Source organism: Diaphorina citri, unplaced genomic scaffold (assembly GCF_000475195.1).
Source record: "Diaphorina citri unplaced genomic scaffold, Diaci psyllid genome assembly version 1.1 scaffold145, whole genome shotgun sequence".
NCBI classification, from domain to species: domain Eukaryota; kingdom Metazoa; phylum Arthropoda; class Insecta; order Hemiptera; family Psyllidae; genus Diaphorina; species Diaphorina citri.
Window position 1 is genome coordinate 3,625 of NW_007377582.1, and position 24,876 is coordinate 28,500.

General features: G+C 39.3%; 2 protein-coding genes and 1 long non-coding RNA gene across 3 annotated transcripts in view; all 3 read right to left on the reverse strand.

Moving 5' to 3' along the window:
• The window catches only part of LOC103505011 (trafficking kinesin-binding protein milt-like), a gene marked incomplete at its 3' end in the record, with an annotated part of 10,406 nt that extends 3,503 nt beyond the window's left edge, over positions 1–6,903 (reverse strand). The window contains exons 1-2 of the mRNA XM_008469318.2: positions 6,775–6,903; positions 6,529–6,699 (exon numbers count right to left, since the gene is read on the reverse strand). Of these exons, the coding sequence (XP_008467540.1) occupies positions 6,529–6,699; positions 6,775–6,872 (269 nt within the window). The remainder of the gene's footprint in view (positions 1–6,528; positions 6,700–6,774) is intronic.
• A 1,527-nt stretch (positions 6,904–8,430) lies between these two features.
• Positions 8,431–8,908, reverse strand: LOC113465691. Its single transcript, XR_003390315.1, has 2 exons — positions 8,839–8,908; positions 8,431–8,533 (listed from the first exon to the last, which is right to left on the reverse strand). It is a non-coding gene; the product is annotated as an uncharacterized LOC113465691 (long non-coding RNA).
• A 12,057-nt stretch (positions 8,909–20,965) lies between these two features.
• Positions 20,966–23,802, reverse strand: LOC108251844. Its single transcript, XM_026820417.1, has 5 exons — positions 23,159–23,802; positions 22,672–23,074; positions 22,244–22,531; positions 21,963–22,157; positions 20,966–21,798 (listed from the first exon to the last, which is right to left on the reverse strand). Exons 2-5 carry the CDS (start codon positions 23,045–23,047, stop codon positions 20,966–20,968), a joined length of 1,692 nt encoding a protein of 563 aa, XP_026676218.1. The 5' UTR covers positions 23,048–23,074; positions 23,159–23,802.
• Between the last annotated feature and the right edge of the window lie 1,074 nt (positions 23,803–24,876).

A 24,876-nucleotide genomic window follows, 5' to 3' on the forward strand; every position in this document is an offset into this window, starting at 1 on the left:
CTTAGCTAAGTGCAAGTTATAATGGCGTAGGGATGTACACACAAAAGTAAGTCTAAAGTGGGACCTGTATTGTAAGGGTTTAGTTATGTATGCATGTAGTTATGGTTACCTGTGTTCATGCCCTTATGTAGGCCTGTCATGTGTTCATGACTCGCTCGCTCCATTTATATTTTATAATATAGGTGAATTGGCTCATTTTATTTAGAGTATATTGACAAAGAAGTAGGAACTAAATAAATATCTTGCTGTCGTAATAAAGGGGTTTAATGTTATCCCAATGAGTAAATTCTAGAACAAGGTTTCAAAGTTTTGGGGTAACGGGCGCGATCAGTGGGCTTTATAGAGCCGTTGATTAATTTATTTACCTTTGAAAGTTTTCTACTTGTGGATATGAGTTAAAGTCGTAAGAGTAGAATGTCGACAATTATTTTTTCTTTTTTTTTTTTTCTTTTTTTTTTATATGTCCCGTAGGGTTCTTAAATGAGCTTTTGTGAGACATATGTCAATATTGTGTAAAAAACTTACGGAAGAAAGATGGGGGAGCATTGTCGGTACATTTTCTGAGTATGATTACTTGAATGTCCTAGGCAACTCATTGAATTGCTCCCGGAGATCCCCTACTTTTTGACCAGGCTTTGGCTTCGGTGAATTTTCAAAAACAGTTAAACCGAAAAGAACCGAACGCGTCTGGCTCTTTGCCATAGAAATTTGTGGTATAATCCGTTTAATAATCCGGTAGACAGCCATGGGCATAGTTTTTTGTTATAAAGACCTCAAGCGAACGACGCACATCTAAGTCATACGCAGCTCAGGTGCGTAGCACTCCACTTGGAATTTGTGGCGAACATATAGGAGGAGGGCGGATGGTTAGGGCAGTGCTTTCGTATCCTCCGGAGGCTAGTCGGACGATTGCATCAGAATGGATGGGTAACATGGGGTCTCGAGGCGGTTACCCGGCCAGGCGGTATACTATCATTAGGCAGATTGCTGGGTGTACGAGCTCTATAGTAACAGGGGACCGGTTCAAGATGATTTCCTGTAAGTTTGTCAATGCATGGGGAGGTGGGACAGTGCTGGGTTGAGTAGTGGTTGTTTGTTGGTGGGGTACGTTTATAGGGCTCTCCACTCAAACTAACCCAAGTTATCGGCGGCTTTAAAGATACCCTTTGTTTTCAAAGACGAGATTTGTAACTTAATTATAGCATACATGGATGCCAACAGCAGGCAGAGATAGGAGAGTTGGTATCATGCTTGGAGCATAACATGAAATTAACAGTGGATTATACTCGAGAATGAGAGTTTAATCGGGATGGGGAGAGATGGAAAGGTAGTAGAGAGAAGGAGGGAGAAGGAGAAATTTGCATATAATGTATAGGCAGGGAACAAAAAAACACTCCATGGGTATTCCTATAAGAAACATTAAGTAGAGATAGCGCACTTACTATTTTAGCTCTGATTTGTTACATAGTGAGAGTTACCTAATTTCTTTATTCGTTTAGTAGCGTTAGTTTAAGTTTCCAAGAATGTTCTGAATATGGTACTGACTCTTTTCGCCAATCAGTCTCATTCTATGTGTACCGCAAATTTACGTACCTATTCTCTCCTGAGCGTGTGAAACATTTCAGCTTAAGAATATGGAAACTAAAACATGATCGTTTAGTTTGTTTATGGACACTTACGAGAAATAGTTTAGTTGTGTCCAACAACGAATTGTCGTCTTTGATTGTGTAGTAACCTGACAGACGTAAAATTTGGGACTTGGGGGTTATCAGGTACGCGAATGTCTAATTATTATTACATAGTTTCTTATATATTTATATAGTGGTTAGTAATTGAATTTATATTTTCCTGAGACTACCTTTCATCTTAATATCTTAGATCGCTCAAATTGTGGTCTCTGATTGTTTATTTATTTTTTGTGGATTGTCTGAATCTAAGAGGTATAATTAATTAGACATATAACATCTTGAGATAAAATCATTGTGTTTTCATAACTTATTTTTGTAGAGGGTATAGAGCTGTGGATCTCTAACTTCGGTGTATGTAACGGAGATAGACTACATGAGTTTTCTATTTATTCGCTCCTGTATATATTTGTTTTTATTTGTGGAACTTTTTTTTTTTTCCTAGCCATTCAACGTATATTATTATCTCTTAAACTATTATTGATTGTTTGTTTTATGTTTTTAGTGAGGCGGTAGACTGATTAAGTGAAATGCAGTCCAGCTTCTCGCTGATGCTACGCGCGTGCTTGCTTAGTCTCTCTTCTCTTACTTGACAAATTGCAAAGGCTAATGCTTCTATGAGGAGGATAAGAAAGAAAAGTATTTGATATCACTAGGTAACATGATGGGTAAAAGAGTGTATATATCGTCTAAAATCATCGTAGCCTCCTCAAACGATACGATAACACCGGAGAAGTAAATTCCCAAGGGACTGTGCAAAGAGTTGAATATTTCAAAAGAATCGTGAATCGCGATTCTTAAATTCAAAGAATCGCGATTCTTGAAGAGTCGAGGAAAGCGTGTGGTGGGGGAAAAAGAATCGGCTATGCTGCAATCTCATTGGTTACGAAAAGCAGCGAGAGTGATCCTGTGTGCTGTCTCTCTCTCACTACAAAAGAATCGCGATTCTTTTAGAGTCGAATATTTGAAAAGAATCGAGTCGTGGTATTCGAATATTCAAAAAGAGTCGAATATCCCATCCCTAATTACAAATGTAAACTTTGTAATATGGAAGGAAAAAAAAAAAAAAATGATAGAGAATATCCAATGGTCATTTAAGATACAAGTTTTTTTTAACTATCTACTTCTTTATGTTTATTATTTTATATTTTATGTTGTTGATTCTGGTATCCCAAAGCCCTTCTCAGTGGTGTAGTGGTTAGCACGGTGGACTCTGAATCTGGCGATTAGTGATTCGAGTCCAATTCAAGTCATAAAATTTAGCTTAGTTCAGCGGAGAACGACATTTGTGACAAGTAATCATGCTCAACACAATTAAAATTCTTCTTTTTCTTATAGTTGGTTGGTTGGTTGGTTGGTTTTAAAAGATGAGTGTTTCACCGCCGTTTTTATTTCGTAGCGATGAAACAACTGCTACATTGGACGCTTGTGGTCTGTGTCGTTATGCCGTGACGTCAAAGTTCACGATTTACACGTATTTTTTAAATCGCTTTATCTCGGGATCTAGAAGTCGTAGAAGAAAAAGAAAAATTCCGTTGGTCCTCACTTTTCCTGCTCTATGACTTTGAAACATCACCCAAGTAAGCGCAACTGATCTATTTGTCCTATTCAAATAAGTATCTCCAACTTACCTGGGCTAGTTTATCTTCTGTGCTGGTCAACTTTTCAACCAAGGCTTGATTTTGTGTTTTGAGTGCACTCAGCTCGGATCTGGTTCTATTTAGATCTTCCTCTATCATTCCGACCTCACTCTGAGCATAGTTCAACTGAGATGCCAAATCCTGCATGAGTCTGAGAATAGAATAGAATATTAGTAAAGAAAAGCTTAGTGTGGCTGAATTCCCCTTGCAAAAGTTGAGTGCGAAGGGCACACACTCGTAAATTTTGTAGCCAAAACCAAATATCAGCCCAAAGCGATCACCCTAGTTAGGGCTGATTGAGAGGCTGACGAAAAATGCCGACCCCGTCTGTACACGGGAAAAGGCGAAGAAAAAGAGGAAGATTTAATAGAAAAGAAGATTTTAAATTGTGGCATGACCATTTCGGCAGCCCGAAAGGAGGATGATCTTATAGCTGTAGCTTGTCACTAAAGCAGCTACATTTTTTTTGCAAGTAGCGACCTACCTCTGTTTAGCGGCTTCCACCTGGTCCGTAGCGGCACACAGATTATCTGTTTCTTCTCGTAGCGACCTATTCTCTCGCTCCAAGAAGTAGCGACTCACCTCTGTAGGAAATTTTACTAGTAGCGACCTACCTCTGTTCAGCGGCTTACTTGTACAGAATTTTGCTAACAGTAGGCCAGCACTTACGTATACCTAAGGACATTTCGTAATTTCGTATGTACATACACACTTTTTGTTTTTGTACATAGGACATACTTTTATTGAAATTTACTAGTCCGATATTACTTTCCATATCAAAACATAGCTTTAATTCTATTTCTAAGTACCAACATACACCGGGGCATAGACTGGCATATCTGATCAATAGTCCCATTGTATTATAATGCTGAATTTGAACTGATAGTAAAAGTGCCTAGATTCCTTTCAAATAGTAAAAGTAACTATGTAGGTAGTTCCTTTCAGTGTAAAAAAGTTCCTTTCTTTCAGTTGCTCAAATTTATGCGTTTTTCGATCGATAAGTAAAAAAAAAAACTTCCGGGTGTCATGGTACGTTATGTTGGCTAATGTCCCAGTTAACTAAAGTTAAGTAACATTGTGCGTGTTTGGTATCCCTCAGATAGACATGAATGTAAAAGAATGTGGATTGAATGAATGGGAAACCGGTTCTGAGCTACAATAGATGTACGATTTCTCATTTAGTCTGTCTACGTTTCACCATAAAATTCCAACGGTTTGTACGATTTTAATAATAAAAAAAATAATAATAATACTGTGATGCAAGGGAAAAATGGCCTAATGGTAAAATATTCCGACATTTGTAACAAGAACAAAATTGGCAAAAATGTTCGAGCAAATATGGAAAAATTTCTCGTTAAAATGTGGGCCCTAGAGGGACCCAAAGTTCAGTGACCCCTATTTATTCTACAGTAGTTCTTCTTCTTTCTCTTTTCTTCTTTTTAGCCTTTTCCTACTTATATAGGGTTGGTGTTTCTTGCCAGTCTCTTCCAGACAGCCCTAGTCTCAAGACATTCGCATGAAGTTCTCTCTCTCTCTCTCTCTCTCTCTTCTCTTCTCTCTTCTCTTCTCTTCTCTCTTCTCTTCTCTTATCTGGGGAGGGTTGGTGTTTCTTGCCAGTCTCTTCCAGACAGCCCTAGTGTGTACCTCATGTCCTGTTAATTCTACAGTAGTGCCGGAGGTAATAATAAAACAGTATTTACCTGTAGTTTCTCGGGCACTTTCCACTGGCCATGATGCAGATGTATGGCGGACGAGGACACCCCGCCCGCGCTGTAGGCAGACCCGGTCGACAGTACGGAGTCCGCAAACAACCCGTCACTAAAAAAACCCTCAGCAGTTGAGGTGTGTCCACAGTCCACACATTGTGGACCGGCGACATCGATCGACGGCCAGTCGACTATGTTTGGACACACCTTTATACGGTTACGTTAAACCTAATGTCGACCAACTTCTCTTCTCTCTTCTCTTCTCTTCTCTCTTCTCTTCTCTTCTCTTCTCTCTTCTCTTCTCTTCTCTCTTCTCTTCTCTTCTCTCTTCTCTTCTCTCTTCTCTTCTCTTACAGTATTTCTTACCTGTAGTTTCTCCGGGACTTTCCACTGGCCATGATGCAGATGTATGGCGGACGAGGACACCCCGCCCGCGCTGTAGGCAGACCCGGTCGACAGTACAGAGTCCGGGGTTCGAGGACAGTCGGGGAAGTCGTGGTGCGTGAGGCCGGAACTCAGTTGGGTGCGGCGCGCCAACACCGCGCCCGGGGTAAGTCGGCGCAGGGCCGCCTCTAGGTCTGCCGAACCCGGAATTCCAGGAGTACCTGGAGAAAAAGCAAATTCGGATAATGTTCGTTCTGAGAACGGCTGAGTTTCTCCTATCCTGTCTTCCTTATCTTTTCGATTTCGGGACGAGAAGACCTTAACATTTCACAATTATTAATAACACCTATTAATTTTTAATATTAATTTTTAATGATTATACATATTTTCATTTTAAAATTTGTTAGCCAGCTTAGTTAGCTTGGTTGGTAGCGCGTCTACCTTGCAAGCGCTAGGCCGCGGATTCGATTCCCGCCCGGGGCAGATTTTATCCTGAACGGATAATGTTCGTTCTCGGAACGGCTGGCTTTCTCCTATCCTGTCTTCGATTTATCTTTATCTTTACACGAACCCTTTCAGCAGGTTTCTTTCCACTTTCGTAGATCAGATTCTTCTTTCTTTAGATTCTTCTTTCTTTACATTTTGGAGTTACATTTGATCCCCATTAAATCATCGTCGACGAATAGAGATGGACAAGAAAACAAGGCACGGGATATGAAAACGGGAGGGAGGGAGGGAAGAAAGAAAGGGAGAGGGGAGGCAAGAGGTTTTCAGCAGGTTTCTTTCCACTTTCGTAGATCAGATTCTTCTTTCTTTACATTTTGGAGTTACATTTGATCCCCATTAAATCGTCGTCGAATAGAGATGGACAAGAAAACAAGGCACGGGATATGAAAACGGGAGAGAGGGAGGGAAGAAAGAAAGGGAGAGGGGAGGCAAGAGGAGGAAAAGAAGCTCAATAGGTAGACAATCAACTACAATACGAAGCTTCGTATAGGGAGAGAGATAGAGACGGACGTACAATCAAGTAGGTACATACGATATTAAACTTCATGTAGAGCAGAGACTTTTGTCTCCCAAAATTTCGGCGGCTCTTGACACAATCAAACTCACCTCTCGGGACTATTGCAGGGGGTGGCTGTGGGTGTGTAGTTGGGTGTGACTAGGGTGGAGGGGGTAGCCGCCTGAATGCCCTTCTCATGTAGAACCTTGGCCAGGGACAAGGATACCGAGCAGTGGCTAGACGGACTGGCATAGGACGGACCGCCCATGCCGGACGGACCGCCTATGCTGTTACGACGGGATGGGGCGAGGGAGGAACAGCGGGAGTTCACCTCCGTGCACATGCGACTCGACCGCGCGTAGAGGCCGGACGGACCGCCTATGCTGTTACGACGGGATGGGGCGAGGGAGGAACAGCGGGAGTTCACCTCCGTGCACATGCGACTCGACCGCATACTGAATCAACACACAAAGCAAACCAGAAATTGTTTTTGAAACGGGACACAATGAGCCTAATAATTGCACTAAAATGGTAAAGAACAGCTCAAACTCTCAAAGCAAATTGTAAAAAAAAAGTCAATGGTCGGTTTCACCATTTTTCAGCCTCTAGAAGGCCTGTTAAGCTAACGGCCTGTTAAGTTCCATTTGATTTGTATAGGCTTAACAGGGCTGTTAGGAGCTAAAAAGAAGGCATTCAAAATGTTATACAGAGTGTTCGAAAAGGCCTGTTAAGCTAACAGCCTGTTAAGTTCCATTTGATTTGTATGGGCTTAACAGGGTTGTTAGGAGCTAAAAAGAAGGCATTCAAAATGTTATACAGAGTGTTCGAAAAGTCTTGGGACCCCTGAATATTTTTTGAACGGTTAAAGAAAAATATCATTCCTGAAAGGAAAGAACACCTTATCTTTTTACATTTACAAGAGGAAAACAGCTGAGAAAAACACAACAAAACAATAACAACAACAACAACACCATCAACTTCATCACAACAACAAGCTGAAAACGACACCCATGAAGTATGAACAAAGTGTTCGAAAATTAGGGATTTTTTAAGAAATAAAAATATCATTCCTGAAAGGAAAGAACACCTCTTCTTTTTACATTTACAAGAGGAAAACAGCTGAGAGAAACACAACAATAACAACAACAGCACCATCAACTTCATCACAACAACAAGCTGAAAACGACACCCATGAAGTATGAACAAAGTGTTCGAAAATTAGGGATTTTTTAAGAAAATATTTGAACTTTTTTTTTTTACAAACGAATTCGGTATATTTTTTTAATTGTAATATCTATCCGTGTAACGTTTCGTTTTCGTAACCTTCGAGTGTTCTTCCTAAAAAATAGGTATTTGAACCTTTTTTTACAAACGAATTCGGTATATTTTTTTAATTGTAATATCTATCCGTGTAACGTTTCGTTTTCGTAACCTTCGAGTGTTCTTCCGTCTTTTTTCTGTGTACTATTATTTTCTACCGAGGCTGTTCTACATAAATTCTTCTGGGCTTTCAACAAAGCACCGAGTGTCCATGATAAAGTAAGTCTAATTAATTAACCTTTTTTTTACTTTTGACTAAATTTGACCCGATTACATTACTTTCCTTATCCTATAGGAAGGAAAGTAATGTAATCGGGTCAAAATGTCAAATTTTCGATGGTCAGTTTTTAGTGCCAAAACACGTTTTGAAGTCCCTAGAGCCTAAATACTACCGTGTGTCTGTCCTTCTGTCTGTAAACAAAATATCTCGAGAACGGTAAGAGCTAGAGACTTGAAATGTGGCATGCAGCTGTCAAATGTGACAAGGATGCGACACGAAACTTTTAGTTAAGATCGATGCGACGCTTGGCGGCTTTTCGGCCGCTTTTTGGCGGATTTCGATCTTTTTTTTTCTTTTTTCAGCTATACTGACTAAACAACCAAATAAGCACCATTCAATATGATAAGGAAAGTCGTGTGATGTTCACACCAGATTTTTAAATTATTATTTATAAAATGTCTTCTTTTTACCTCGGCATATTTCTCCTTCATCTCTGCCAGTTCCTGTGCTAGTTCACATTGAGTTTCCCGCGCCAGTTGCACTACGAGGGACATTTCCGTGTTGTTCTGAGTCACCTGAACCAGGCAGATGAGAAAAATTAGGTAAAGATTAGTTTATTCCTATTACAGGGTTCTTGGAGGGTAGTGCCGTCTGACTTGTAAGCGCTAGGTCGCAGTCTCGATTCCAACCCGGGGCGAACTTTATCCCAAACAGATGAGGTTCGTTCTCGGAACGGCTGGCTTTCTCCTATCCTGTCCTCCTTCTCTCTTTGCTTTCGGGACGATAATATCTCCATTGTTACAGTTTCCTCTATCAAACCTCTTTTCTTTGAAACTTAGGTACCCGATTTGTCCTATTCAACAAAGTATCTCCAACTTACCTGGGCTAGTTTATCTTCTGTGCTGGTCAACTTTTCAACCAAGGCTTGATTTTGTGTTTTGAGTGCACTCTATTTATAGTACCGAAAAATATCATTCCTGAAAAGAAAGAACACCTCTTTTTTTTACATTTACAAGAGGAAAACAGCTGAGAAAAACACAACAAAACAATAACAACAACAACACCATCAACTTCATCACAACAACAAGCTGAAAACGACACCCATGAAGTATGAGCAAAGTGTTCGAAAATTAGGGATTTTTTTAAAAAAAAAATATTTGAACCTTTTTTTTTTACAAACGAATTCGGTATATTTTTTAATTGTAATATCTATCCGTCTTCCGTCTTTTTTTTCTGTGTACTGTTATTTTCTACCGAGGCTGTTCTACATAAATTCTTCTGGGCTTTCAACAAAGCACCGAGTGTCCATGATAAAGTAAGTCTAATTAATTAACCTTTTTTACTTTCCTTATCCTATAGGAAGGAAAGTAATGTAATCGGGTCAAATTTCAAATTTTCGATGGTCAGTTTTTAGTGCCAAACACGTTTTGAAGTCCCTAGAGCCTAAATACTACCGTGTGTCTGTCCTTCTGTCTGTAAACAAAATATCTCGAGAACGGTAAGAGCTAGAGACTTGAAATTCGGCATGCAGCTGTCAAATGTGACAAGGATGCGACACGAAACTTTTAGTTAAGATCGATGCAACGCTTGGCGGCTTTTCGGCCGCTTTTTGGCGGATTTCGACCTTTTTTTTGCTTTTTCAGCAACACCCAAATAAGCACCATTCAATATGATAAGGAAAGTCGTGTGATGTTTACACCAGATTTTTAAATTATTATTTTAAAATGTCTTCTTCTTACCTCGGCATATTTCTCCTTCATCTCTGCCAGTTCCTGTGCTAGTTCACATTGAGTTTCCCGCGCCAGTTGCACTACGAGGGACATTTCCGTGTTGTTCTGAGTTACCTGAACCAGGAAGATAAGAAAAATTAGGTAAAGATTAGTTTATTCCTATTACAAGGTTCTTGGAGGGTAGTGCCGTCTGACTTGTAAGCGCTAGGTCGCAGTCTCGATTCCAACCCGGGGCGATCTTTATCCCAAACAGATGAGGTTCGTCCTCGGAACGGCTGGCTTTCTCCTATCCTGTCCTCCTTCTCTCTTCACTTTCGGGACGATAATATCTCCGTTTACAGTTTCCTCTATCAAAACTCTTTTCTTTGAAACTTAGGTACCCAATGGAGCAGTTGCAAATGGGTAAAAATTATAAATAAATGGTCGATTCCTATGTAAAAAGTTGGGAAAAATCCAAATCTGAGGTAGTTTTTGTCATGTCAAATTCTAAATCAGTGATTCCCAAACTGGGGTCCGCGGCTCCCGATGGGGCCGTGAAGGACTTCAGGACCCCCGGGAAGATCAGGTATCAGTTAGACCTGACAGGCGGACCTGATAGAAAGTGGCTGGCCTAAAAATCTTGTTTTCGTCCAACGTAGACTTTGCTGTTTAAATCTATTTTCAGACCGTTTTCATGAATAATAATAGTGCCCCTTTATACTGCTTGTGTTCGAATAGAACTAGAAAGTTCCTTTACACAAGCACTAGGCTAGTACCATCTATTATTGTTTTGACCACTACACCACCAAGGTAATGGTACTTGACCTGACACACTTCCAATGTCATTCAGGTATACAACTCAAATGAGCTTTTCTTCTAAACCCATTTTTTCTTCTCTGAGATACTTTTTTGAATGTGTGAATGTGAAGCATGTTTTGAATGTCTGAATCGTTCGTTGATTTTTGTTCTCGTTGTCGCTTGAAAAGATAATATACTGCTATTTCTCCCGCTCCTCTCACCCGGAAGAGTGGCCAACCTTAGACCTTAATCTACTTCAAATGACTCGCTATTGTGTCGATTAACTTCTCACCTGTGCTATTCTAATAAACAACTCTCCACGGGGGTGTGTCAATCAAGGCTGAGATCCACCAACCTTAGACTTTAATCTACTTAAAATGACTCGCTATTGTGTCGATTAACTTCTCACCTGTGCTATTCTAATAAACAACTCTCCACGGGGGTGTGTCAATCAAGGCTGAGATTTACATTTAGCAAGTAGTTCCATTGATTTACATTACATTTAGCAAGTTCCCTTAATTTGTCAATGATAAACTAACAACACAATAATGAGATAATGATTTAAACGTATATATACTCATAATCCAAGTTAAGAAATGTCATTAGGTTGGGATTAAGGATAAGTGCTGGCTTAAGATTGATGTTGGAGTGTTATAGATCGATTAATGCTTGCTTAAGATTAAACTCCGAGGGTTATAGATAGATTAGACAGTCTCAAGTCAAAATTGACCAATCAAATGCCTTGAGACTATGCTTAGCACGAACTTAAGAGCCAGCATTTGTTCATAAATATGGGTGTAAGGTTTGTGGGGTTAAGCACTTGAGATTTGCAGGTAAGGTCGTTGATTTTTATTCAAGGGTGGACTCAAGCCACCTGTCAAAGCTCATACTGTGCCATTAGACCAACATTTTTGCCAACATAAGTCCATCATTTTCGCTGATTAGCCACCTGTCAAAGCTCATACTGTGCCATTAGACCAACATTTTTGCCAACATAAGTCCATCATTTTCGCTGATTATTTTGGGGTTAGAAGGTTGGGAATTTTTTGACATTGGAAAACGGCCCAAATGAGCATTGATTAAAAAAAGTTAGCCAGCGGCCGAACTTATATTAGAAACAAATAACAATACTTGAAGTTAGCCAGCGGCCGAAGGCCGAACTTACATTGGAAGCGAATACCAATACTTGAAGCTAGCCAGCGGCCGAAGGCCGAACTTACATTGGAAGCTAATACCAATACTTGAAGCTAGCCAGCGGCCGAAGGCCGGACTTACATTGGAAGCGAATACCAATACTTGAAGTTAGCCAGCGGCCGAAGGCCGAACTTACATTGGAAGCTAATACCAATACTTGAAGCAAGCCAGCGGCCAATGGCCGGACTTATAATAAAAACACGGCAGTAGGCGAAGCTGGCTGGCGGCCTAAGGCCGAGTTTTTCCAGGACTTACCTGTCTCATCTTAAAGCGAATACCAATACTTGAAGCTAGCCAGCGGCCGAAGGCCGAACTTACATTGGAAGCTAATACCAATACTTGAAGCAAGCCAGCGGCCAAGGGCCGGACTTATAATAAAAACACGGCAGTAGGCGAAGCTGGCTGGCGGCCTAAGGCCGAGTTTTTCCAGGACTTACCTGTCTCATCTTCTGACTCCTGCGCATCATTGGTGAGTATGGTGATGAGCTCATTCTTCTGGCTGAGCTCATAGTTGAGCTGTGTGATGTTCTCATTGGCGGCGCGTAGTTCGTTGTCGAGGGCGGCTACAGTGTTCTCTAACTTCTGATTGGTAGCGAGCAGCTCCTTCCCGATGCGGGCGGTCAGCTCCAAGTCCTTCTCTTTCTGTGAGGAAGCAGACGAGAAAATGGGAGGGGATATTAGTTGAGTTTTTGTCATGTCAAATTCTAAATCAGTGATTCCCAAATTGGGGTCCGCGGCTCCCGATGGGGCCGTGAAGGACTTCAGGACCCCCGGGAAGATCAGGTATCAGTTAGACCTGACAGGCGGACCTGATAGAAAGTGGCTGGCCTAAAGGAAGGATGTGTAGGATATGTTTTTTTTTACGATTTCTTTTATGTGGCAGGATTCTCCTGAAGGAGCTCTTCCACCCAACCACAGGTAAAAAAAAAACAAGAGGCACATAGAGAAAGAGAGAGGGGAGAAAAAGAACAGAAAGAAATGTTATCAAAAGATCTTGATCAGAATAGGTTCATCCAACCCAATGTAGAGCATCTGCAGCAGGATTCTTCTGAAGGAGCTCTTCCACCCAACCACAGGTAAAAAAAAAACAAGATGCAGATAGAGAGAGAGAGAGAGAGGGGAGAAAAAGAACAGAAAGAAATGTTATCAAAAGATCTTGATCAGAATAGGTTCATCCAACCCAATGTAGAGCATCTGCAATCAGTACCCTCTGGCTGTACTGAATATCGTTGGGAATATAAAACAGCAATGTATGGAACTGAACCCATATATGGAACTTGTCTGCGCTCCATACATGAGATAACATTTGCTAAAGCCCTCCAGGGCAAATACAGTGCATTTATTTTTTGCTTCTTTTTCTTTCTTGTCTCGATTAGTATCTTTTAAAACTCTCTAATGAGTCATACCTCGTACATCCATATAAAACTGCAATGTATGGAACTGAACCAATAATATGGAACTTGTCCATGCTCCATACATGAGATAACATTTGCTAAAGCCCGCCAGGGCAAATAATACAGTGCATTTATTTTTTGCTTCTTTTTCTTTCTTGTCTCGATTAGTATCTTTTAAAACTCTCTAATGAGTCATACCTCGTACATGGTTTTTGTCATGTCAAATTCTAAATCAGTGATTCACAAACTGGGGTCCGTGGCTCCCGAAGGGGCCGTGAAGGACTTCAGGACCCCCGGGAAGATCAGGTATCAGTTAGACCTGACAGGCGGACCTGATAGAAAGTGGCTGGCCTAAAGGAAGGATGTGTAGGATATGTTTTTTTTTACGATTTCTTTTATGTAGCAGGATTCTGGTTTGAGTATGTATATGAAACCGAACTACATACACACATCATGCAAACTCCTACTACATAATATCTGATATGAAATACCTAGCCAGCGGTGAGGATATGAACCAGCTGGCTAGGGGAGTACGGGACGTTAAACAGAGAGGACTAGTGTCTAGCTGTGGGACTTTAAACAGGGAGAACAGCAAACCCTAACCAACCTAGCTGGCAGCTTTTCAAAGGATTCTCTCTGCTTTTAAAGAATAAGTGTATACTTCATAGATAGCGTATACAGGGTGATCATCAACATTCTGATGTAGTGGTCAATACCCAATGACCACCCCGTAGTATGCCACTCATCAGATGGACAAGACACACAAAAAAAAGATGAGTATTTCACCGCCCTTTTTATTTCATAGCAAAGAAATAACTGCTACATTGGACCCATGTGGTCTATATCGTAGCATGCCACTCATCAGATGGGCGAGAAGAAACACAAATCAAAATACTTCCCATTTAGGTGGTAAGATCAACACGCCTTTCCCCGTGTACAGTCGGCGTTTTTCGTCAGCCTTTCAATCAGCCCTAGGGTTCTCGAAGTCTGTCTTTCGGACGGCAGGTTCCATAATATGTAGTTCCAGAAAAAAGTTGCATAATAAAAGACAAATTCTATTTGCTATATCTACAGAGTCCAAAAAGAATACATGAGCATATATATATACTCGTGTATAATGGGGATATGATAGGATCTAGCTATTGATTGGGTCTAATCCAACGAATAATTACACACTTCCTATAACCTAACCTACAACAATATGTAAAGCATCAGAGGTCTATGAACCAACACAGAACATTATAATGCAGATACCTACCAGAATAGTATATATCAGAAGAGATCATGTCTAAAGTCTACTTGTACAGAATTTTGCTAACAGTAGGTCAGCACTTACGTATACCTAAGGGCATTTCGTAACTTCGTATGTACATACATACTTTTTGTTTTTGTACATAGAACATACATTTATTGAAATTTACTAGTCCGATATTATTTCCCATATCAAAACATAGCTTTAATTCTATTTCTAAGTACCGACATACACCAGAGGCATAGATTGGCATATCTGATCAATAGTCCCATTGTATTATAATGCGGAATTTGATTTGATAGTAAAAGTGCCTAGATTCCTTTCCAATAGTAAAAGTAACTATGTAAGTAGTTCCTTTCAGTGTAAAAAAAGTTCCTTTCTTTCAGTTGCTCAAATTTATGCGTTTTTCGATCGATAAGTAAAAAAAACTTCCGGGTGTCATGGTACGTTATGTTGGCTAATGTCCCAGTTAACTAAAGTTAAGTAACATTGTGCGTGTTTGGTATCCTCACCCACTGACGCGTTAATTACTTCTACAAATCCAACAATCGCCTCTTACACGACCCCACATTAGGCCAGCCACACAATATCAGGTGGACCTGACACCTGATCAGATAAACCTGACACCTGATGAGCACACACACCATCAAGTAGACCTGATACCTGATGAGCCTAAAATCAATTAGTGCAGCTAAAATTACATAAATAAAACTCACCAAAAAGTTGCTTTCAAATATTAATTGTTTACTTAAAAAAGTAAAAATGAGATACCCATCTACAAATTCCATCGAAAGTAATCAAAACCAAAAATCAATCTCTTTTCTCCCTTCACTTTTCGCTCTTTTACGTAAGCTTTCATTTTTCAAATATCTCGTACATGCGTTTTGTATGATCAGGTATACCTGTTGTCAGATCTACCTGATAGTGAGTGGCCAGCCTTAGAAAGTAGAACTCAGCCCATTCCCCATAGTAAATCACAATCTCCACCCGTTCTCCAATCTCCCATACAGACTGACATTTGAATCAAAATCGGGAAAGGTTACGTGCGCCTCGTAACCGTGTTTGCAGAGATTATACAACTTAAAAACCGCACGGCAAACATGAGATTGACTAACTAGGCCAGCACCGCGAAAGTCAACATCAAAACAACAACAAAAGTAACAAAACCAACAACTTCGCGAAGAACACGCAAAAACTGCACGCTTTGAATGATCTTTATGATTTTAGGACCCCGTGTTGCAGTTTTAGATAAATTTTTAATTTATTCTCAAGATTTTATGGTAAGAAATTAAGAACTAGGTAATTGGATTTTAAAAACCCTCGTCATGAATTTTGTGTTTGTATGATCTTCAAATTTATGACTTACTTTTACCAGATCTAGATACAGATCTAATGAAGTCCTACTAACTCAGAAATTTTTAATTGTTCAATTTTTCTTCTCCAAAGCCAAACTGTTAATTAGTTGCGGTAAAATTCTATGAACATATTATGATGTATGAACATAAAAATTAAATAACCTAGATTACTGTAGATTACAAAAGTGTAAAGCTTTATTCAAAACTGTTTGTCAAAGAGCACGAGCGAAATTCATGTAAATAATGATTTTGCCACAAAAAAATCATGTTAATAATAATAATAACAATAATAATACCTAATAATAGAATGAATGAAAGGAAAAGAGCAGAGTATCTATTCCACTTTACAAGAATAAGAAAATACAGGTCACGAATTTCATTATATAGATATTTTTTTACATTATTCTAGGTTTTGTAAAGCATTGCATGGTGCTTTAAGACATGGAAACTTATATGAATAAGTATTGGATAGAATAGAATAGAATATCTATACCTTGTTTATCCTGCATGAATATGACTGAAAAGCCCCTTTACCCCAGCAGTCTAAACAAGGTCTCGCATATTTGATAGCATGGTAATACACATACAAGCTGTTTGTATGAAGGTATTGAAGGAATAAGTACATACTGTGATAATAAAAGCGATGTAACAACAAAGCTCAAGTTCCCATTTTTGGCTTTTAGTTCAATGCTGTTTGAATGAATTGCTTACAAGACACCTTCCAAGCTAACTCGACTGGCATATTAATCTTTCATAGTATTTGTACAAGACATGAGTTACACATCGAAAATAATAAAATTAAATTTGTAACATATGTTGTATAAACATATGAACAGATTCTCTACCATATCGGCGGTAAAAATTGAATATGTTTACTGATTTACTCATTGGTTAGCGATTCGAGCAAAACGGAAAGTTTAACAAATACCCGTGATTAGTATAACATTGGGTAGCGGTGATTAGTACCAACTAGCCAGCCTAGTTAACTCAGTTGGTAGTGCGTCTGCCTTGTAAGCGCTAGGCCGCGGGTTCGATTCCCGCCCGAGGCGTATTTTAAATTATACTGATGGTATAATGTTCATTCTCGGAACGGCTGGCTTTCTCCTATCCTGTTTTCCTTCTCTCTTCGATTTCGGGACGATAAGACCGTAGCAGTTACAGTTCCCTCTGTCAAGCCTCTTGAAAAAAAAAAAAAAATAGTACCAACTATACGTACTAGTGGTTAGTTTGCTTTTAGAAAATAGCGCCAATCGCTTTGTGTTCATCACTGGAATGAGATTTTGAAGGTAAAATACTCCAACTATTTTATGATTGTACCACGGCTACTTCGTAGACTTAGAGGGAAATGTAATGGTACTAATGGTGTGTCCAAACATAGTCGACCGGCCGTCGCGTCCAAACATAGTCGACCGGCCGTCGCGTCCAAACATAGTCGACCGGCCGTCGCGTCCAAACATAGTCGACCGGCCGTCGCGTCCAAACATTTGTAAGAAAGCTAGCCGTTCTGAGAGCTTGTATGGTCAGGATAAAGTTCGCCCGGGGAGGAAATCAAACCCGCGATCTGGCGCTCGTAAGAAAGCTAGCCGTTCTGAGAGCTTGTATGGTCAGGATAAAGTTCGCCCGGGGAGGAAATCAAACCCGCGATCTGGCGCTCACAAGACAGACGTGCTACCCTTCAAGCTAACTAGACTGGCAAGCTACGACCGTGATTGTCCCTATCAGTCATCTGTTATCCACTTGGAAAATTTAGAGCCGTCCCTGAAATTTGTTTCATGTGAGAAATATTGAAGGATTTCTGTTATCCACTTGGAAAATTTCTAGCCGTCCCTGCAAATTGTTTCATGTGAGAAAAATCGAAGGATCGCAACAATTGAACACGCAAACCATTCTTCCAGTGACCATACCAGAATTACCTACATTTATGTACCTAGTTTCATCGACCAAATGAGGCTAGACAACAGTTTACTGACGCGGAGGCTTTGTAATCTCCAGAGACTTACTTTGCGGCGAGCTTTAGATGTCAGTCATTAGATCTCGTGTCTCATGTGAGCTTTAGATCTCATGTCATGTGAGCTTTGGATCTCATGTCATGTAACTGGACTAGCAATTAAATATCTGGGACAAAACAAATGTGACATTTTGACATGCGATATGAAATAATGGATCTGAAGATGAGAAAGAAATTCACAGAGTGGTTGGTCCTATTTGGATGAAAGTTGCTAGACAAGAAGCCTACTAAATTGCCAATGTGTCTACACATAAGGAAAGCTTTACCTGGACTTATCATTAAATATATGGGACAAATGACATGTTAGTTCAACTTATATTGGGCTTAAAAGAGATCTGCCGGGAAAGCCCCAGCTTTTTCAGTTCACTAAAGCATTTCTTTATGTAGCTTCTTTCTGTAATGAAATTTGTGAGGATTTAATGGTACCCTTATGTCTCTGTACCTTGTGTCCGACATGCACTTATGGACGGTCTACTTCGATCTCTAGAAATACAGCTGGTAACTTTATTTTGAATAAAAATAATGAATTTTCAAATCCCCATGGAATTGTTCTAATTTTCTTCCTGTTACCCCTGAATTTCACTGAGAAATGGGAGGAAAAAACAGAAATTGAATATCCCTCAAAAATACTTTGGTAATTTACTTACTTCATGAATCAAACTAATTAAAATGGTACAAAGACCTGTTTTGTGTGCAAGTTTTCAATTTCACTGTTCATGTGTGTTTGTAGACCGAACACAAATTTTAAGTACCGTTGATTTTATTGAAGAGTAATATCAATCGCATGATTTATAATTATTTTATGTTTATGTTTACTTTACAATATTTAACATGGGGTTGTTCGTCAGAAGCAAAGTTAGACAGTCCGTTTAAGTTTGGATTTCACTTTCTTGGTTTTAACTTCGTTGACAAAAATGAAAATGACGGAGAAAATGAAAAGGAGCCCGGAAAGATCCATTAGGACAAATTTGAACAGTAATGGGTTAATTTTTGAATACTTATTTAAAGGGTGGAATTATTTCACCTAGCGACCGAGTTTTGTTTCTAAAGAGTTCATTTATGGGTTAACTAACACAAATTTATTTGAATAAAACTTTATGCTTATCACTGAATTTCAAATTTACTCAAGGGTTAAATAGAGTAAATTTCATTAGTTGACAATATTTTAGTTGAGTACATCCGTCGTCATTCTGTTTCAGTTTTGTCCACTAATAGGCCTCAGTTGTTCCCTATAACACGCATTATCTTGTCCCAATATGTACGGAGGAGTGTGTCTACTTGTAACTACTTAAACTACTTTACATGATGTCAACAAATATGGGGGCACGGTTGGTCCAGTGGTAACGCGCTTGCTTGGCCATGCAGAAGGTCCCGGGTTCGAATCCCACCATCAACAAAAATTTGTACTCGTTTTTCGATTGCAAATATTTCAACGGGTTACTTTCTGGTGTTCTCGTGTTGACCCTGCACCTAAATGGGAAGTATTGTGTCTCTTCTCGCCCATCTGATGAGAGGCATACTACGGGATGGGCATGTTACGACACAGACCACATGCGTCTAATGTAGCAGTTGTTCCATTGCTACGAAATAAAAAGGAGTGGATAAAAATTCCAATCAAAACGTCCGTCGCCACTAAATTAACCATAAACCGAGTAACCACACAGCAAGGTTACTAGTTAATTGAAAACCCCCATCCTGAATCTTCTCTTAGGCTAGCCACTCATTATCAGATAGACCTGACGACAAGTACACCTGATCAGGTCTACCCGTCTACCTGATAGTGTGTGTGCTCATCAGCTATCAGGACGACCTGACAGACGGACCTCTTCAGCCGTACATGTCAGGTCTATTTGTTAGTTTGTGTGCTCATCAGGTGTACCTGTCAGGTCTACCAGATGGTGAGTTGCTGGCCTTAGGTACTAGAACTAGATACAATGTAAGACGCACATACATTAGATAACATAAAGGGAAAACTTATGTACCTCCAAAATAATAATAATGATAGATTAAGGTATGAATGGGTAGGACACAATGTAAAACATACTTCACAATGTAAAACGCAAAAACGGATATTATTAAGGAATAAGTATAAAATAGAGGAAAAATAGGTACCTGTATAATAATAATCAGGTCCGTATTTAGGAAGGGGCCCAGGCCCTCCCTCTCGAGCTTCATTTATCTCCTTTACCATAGGCCAGACGCCCAGACCCCAAAAATTTGGAGCATCCACCCCCCGTTCCATTAGTGTTTGGGCTCTCGCCCCTCCCCCCCTGAAGATGAGAAAGAAATTCACAGAGTGGTTGGTCCTATTTGGATGAAAGTTGCTAGACAAGAAGCCTACTAAATTGCCAATGTGTCTACACATAAGGAAAGCTTTACCTGGACTTATCATTAAATATATGGGACAAATGACATGTTAGTTTAACTTATATTGGGTTTAAAAGAGATCTGCCGGGAAAGCCCCATCTTTTTCAGTTCACTAAAGCATTTCTTTATGTAGCTTCTTTCTGTAATGAAATTTGTGAGGATTTAATGGTACCCTTATGTCTCTGTACCTTGTGTCCGACATGCACTTATGGACGGTCTACTTCGATCTCTAGAAATACAGCACAACAACGTACACAACAAATTGAATAATGTACTGACATTCATACAAATACAGCACTAGTAACATTCACATTCAGATGGATAATGTACTGACATTCACACAATGTTCATGCTAGGCAAAGGCTTGTTAGCCGCTATAAGTTTAACTGAGTGACAGCTCTGGTGTTGCACAAGCAAGTCACGTAATGCTGTGAAGGCGTGGGAGACGGACCTTTACGGAGACCACTTTTTTTTTACTTTCATTTACCCTCTGGTTTTTACTTTCTATGACATTGTGTATGTTTATGACGTAACTACATAGTATGTTGCGTTGTGTTGTAACATGAAGGTGCGTCTACCTACCCTGTAGTCGACCGAAAACGAAATATCGATCAACGAAGGCACTGCTTAAAAATAAGGAATAAGTCGATAAATTGAGTACTTAGATCTGTTGTATTCGGAGAAAGGTGCGTTGAACAAAGAGTTTGCGACCACCTGAGGAACAATACATCCAAAAAAAGATGTGATTGTGGCGTAGTTTTCACCTGATGAGACTGAAAAGATTCTAATGTCACGTCACGTCACGTGAGAGTAGTGTGGCTGTCCTGAACGAAATTACCTACAATATCATGGGAAAACTTTGAACTACATCTTTCTGACTCCACATGACTTCACGTGACGTGATGGTAGTGTGTTTTCTACCTTTAAACTTTAGAAGTCTAGAAGGGTATAAAAATCGAAAGGCTTACCTTTATTCAGCGCAGGGAGCATCACTCGAAGCCGGATGTTGTGGCAGCCCAGCGTTCCATCATTCGTAAGATGAAACAAACAGTCGGGTTTATCTCCCAGACTTTCATGTAGCTCGTCCGTTGTCTGCGAAAGTTGCAGGCTTTCCAGGAGCTCTTCTTGGGTTATGTTGAACGCATCATCGCTGTCAGCTGTAAAGTAACCAACGTTGGCATCGCTTTCGCTTTCCAAAGTGTCGTTGAGAAATCGTGTCCGGTCCAAAGTGTCAGTGGAAATGTTCGCTACATCTCCTATGTTCTCATTTGAATTACTGTCGTTTGGAGATGAAGTTCTGTATTTGAGGTTCTTGTCTGCAACCAAGTCACTTTTGGCAGCATGGATGTCTTCTTTGGTAGCAAAGGTATGGATGTTTTGAGGTAATGTACCTCTGGTTGTGTAGTTCTTACCTAAATTGTTACTTTCTGTATTTCTGTTCCAGGATTCACTATTTGTACTAATATCATTGGTAACATGTAGAGATCTTGATCCATCCTTGCTTAGGTTTTGTTCAGAGTTTTGTTCTATTTCAGTATTTGGATGAGAGTTTGATCTTTGTTCGTGTTCAGTACTAATTTTCAATTCATCTACATATTGGTTTCTATGTACAGGATTTTGATTGTCTGCTGTTGCATATTTACAGGAGATATTTACAGTTTGTTCACAAGTCTGAAGACTTCCATTCCCATCAGATGAGGTATTCACAGTTGCAGTTGTATCACATAGATTTGAATCTGGCTCGGATTCGTCATTGAAGGCACCAGGCTGGTTTACATTACAAGCTTTGAAATCAGTCTTTCTAAATGCTGAAGGACAGGCGTTTGTTCACAAGTCTGAAGACTTCCATTCCCATCAGATGAGGTATTCACAGTTGCAGTTGTATCACATGGATTTGAATCTGGCTCGGATTCGTCATTGAAGGCACCAGGCTGGTTTACATTACAAGCTTTGAAATCAGTCTTTCTAAATGCTGAAGGGATCAGTCTTTTATTTTCAAAGTAATTGCAACCTCGTATTAAATTGGTGAATGATTGCTTGAACGAAGTGCTTGGGATACTTTTGATTTGTGAAGCCGATGACGGGGCTTCGAATTCGTTCTGGAGTTTCCCAGTTCCTTCATTTTGGATGCAGTGCTTGGGATACTTTTGATTTGTGAAGCCGATGACGGGGCTTCGAATTCGTTCTGGAGTTTCCCAGTTCCTTCATTTTGGATGCTGACATCATCATATAGCTTTCTGATATGAAGCAATGTGTTGGAGCAATCAAACTGTTTGTTGATTTGACTTTCTTCATGTTTGGCTCTCAACAGTTTCAAATTATCATTAAGTACTTTGGAATCTAAATAATCCGAACTGGCACTTTTGTTTTTCACGATTTCCTGATTGCCAAAGTGAGGAAGGCCTTCTGCATGGTTAAAATTCTGTACATGCTCTACTAATTTATCCCTATTTTGATTAAGTACTTTGCCTTCCCCTGTATTTGTGTTGCATACATTTTGTTGGCAAGGTGCTTTAGAAGTTCGCTCGTTGTTTGATTTAGGCCTTCTGCATAGTTAAAATTCTGTACATGCTCTACTAATTTCTCCCTATTTTGATTAAGTACTTTGCCTTCCCCTGTATTTGTGTTGCATACATTTTGTTGGCAAGGTGCTTTAGAAGTTCGCTCGTTGTTCGAACGCCAAACATTCAACAGGTTTGTCGAATAGATGGGGAATTTTTCATGAAGTTCTTCAGTGCTTGTGAAACAAATCTGTGCCGTTTTTAAGTTGGAAACAGCTTCGCCAGGAGTTGCCGGCGTATCTTGTGTCGGTTCTTCTTTTGTTGCGGGAATCCAATTATCCGTTCTGCCCGAGGATCTCTTTGCACGAGCATTATTTCGGTCATCTTTCTGAGATTGCCCATTGGTCAAAGTTTTATCAATTTCATGGCTCACTTGATATTCAACTGACTCTTGTCTAATATTGGAACTGTTCGTGATAATGGAAACATGTCTTGTTCCGTCATTGCTCATGTCATGTTTTTAAAGTCCAAATGATTTTCGCTGTGATTCACTGTCAAATGAGGAGTTTTCACCAGGTAATGCAACTGTTCTCTGTTTTCTTCATAGAAAACTCTCCAAATCGATTTCAAACTGCAATAGAAAGGATATATGATTTCAAACAGAAGAATTTTCGCTGTGATTCACTGTCAAATGAGGAGTTTTCACCAGGTAATGCAACTGTTCTCTGTTTTCTTCATAGAAAACTCTCCAAATCGTGAATAATACTGCAACTATTCAAAACAACCGTGGTCAAATTCTTGCACATTTCTCATTGAATTCCATCCAAATTTTTCGACAAAACACCACCAGCCGGTTGCTTCACACAACGCTGTTCATGTGATTTGCGTAGCTTGAATTTACTTCGGCGTGCAAGTCTCCGTCATTCTGCCAATGTTTTGATTTTGCATACACCGCCCGGTGTTTAAAATTAACTTCTCGAGAAAACAGCCGGGAATAGTCGACCCACAGATAGCGTGGGGTCAAAAAGGTCCCCTAAATGCAAACTTCAAATTATCCGCGTCTTTCGAATTCTTCAAAGACGGGCCAAATGTGTTTTTTTGGCAAAATTTCCGGGGTTTCCACAATATGGCTTGTCGCTGCGAATGTCATCAGTGTTGTTTCCAACTCACATGTCATACACGATGTTGGGAAGTTTATTCACACTGTCACTGCTCACCTAAAAACACTTGGTTTTTTGTTTGTTTTTATAACATAATTATGACGAAAAAAGTGACAAATTTGAACAGTAATGGGTTAATTTTTAAATACTTATTTAAAGGGTGGAATTATTTCACCTAGCGACCGAGTTTTGTTTCTAAATAGTTCATTTATGGGTTAACTAACACAAATTTATTTGAATAAAACTTTGTGCTTATCACTGAATTTCAAATTTACTCAAGGGTTAAATAGAGTAAATTTCAATATCTTGATCAATAAATAATAATGTTTATTTATTCATTTATTTTTTATTAAAATTTAAAAATAAAATTGGAGAGATCGGATTTTGACGGGATATGTATGTAAAAATATTGGAATTTTGGAATGTAATTTTTCACACACAAATGATTTTGTTAGCTCATGAAAAGTTTGTACTTAATTATTTCTTAATTAATCTCCTAAGTATGATTTTTATCTTAATCAAGTTTTAGAGTAATTTTAATAATTCGATTTCACTGTTGATCTCAGATTGAAGAAATCGGCTGTTTTAAACAAGTTCAAGTACCTATTCATAGAATTTTAATTTACACAAGACTGAATGGAGTAGCTATAGCTATATCAATTCTATACCCGGTCCAAATAGGTTTTAGTTTTCAAATTATTCAAGTGATTATTTTGCGTTTTCTAAATGTAAAATATCGCGGAGAAAATGAACAAAATGGAAATGACACTCATATTGAAAATAGAAGAAATGTTTAACAACGTCCGAATGAATTACCGCTTTCCGTTAACCCCGTTAAACCGTTTGCTCGTGATAACGGTTTAAATAGCAAATAAGGAAAAAAGGAACATGAAAAAGCTTAGACCCATGATTTACAACGAAACAAAAACAGTTTAACTTTGATTATTTCGTGAGAATTATTCGCGAAGTTAAGGTCAGTTGGTGATTCTGCAAGTGGATCAAACGTGGGAACAGAAATTTATGTGAAAATTTGCAAAGATTTTACGAGATTTAGAAATAAATTGCAATGATTGTACAAGATTTTCAAAATAAAGACACTATTAACGAGAATTTTCAACGAAACGATACGCACAAAATGTTCAGAACAACTAAATCAGGAGGCAAACGGAGAAAGCATCCA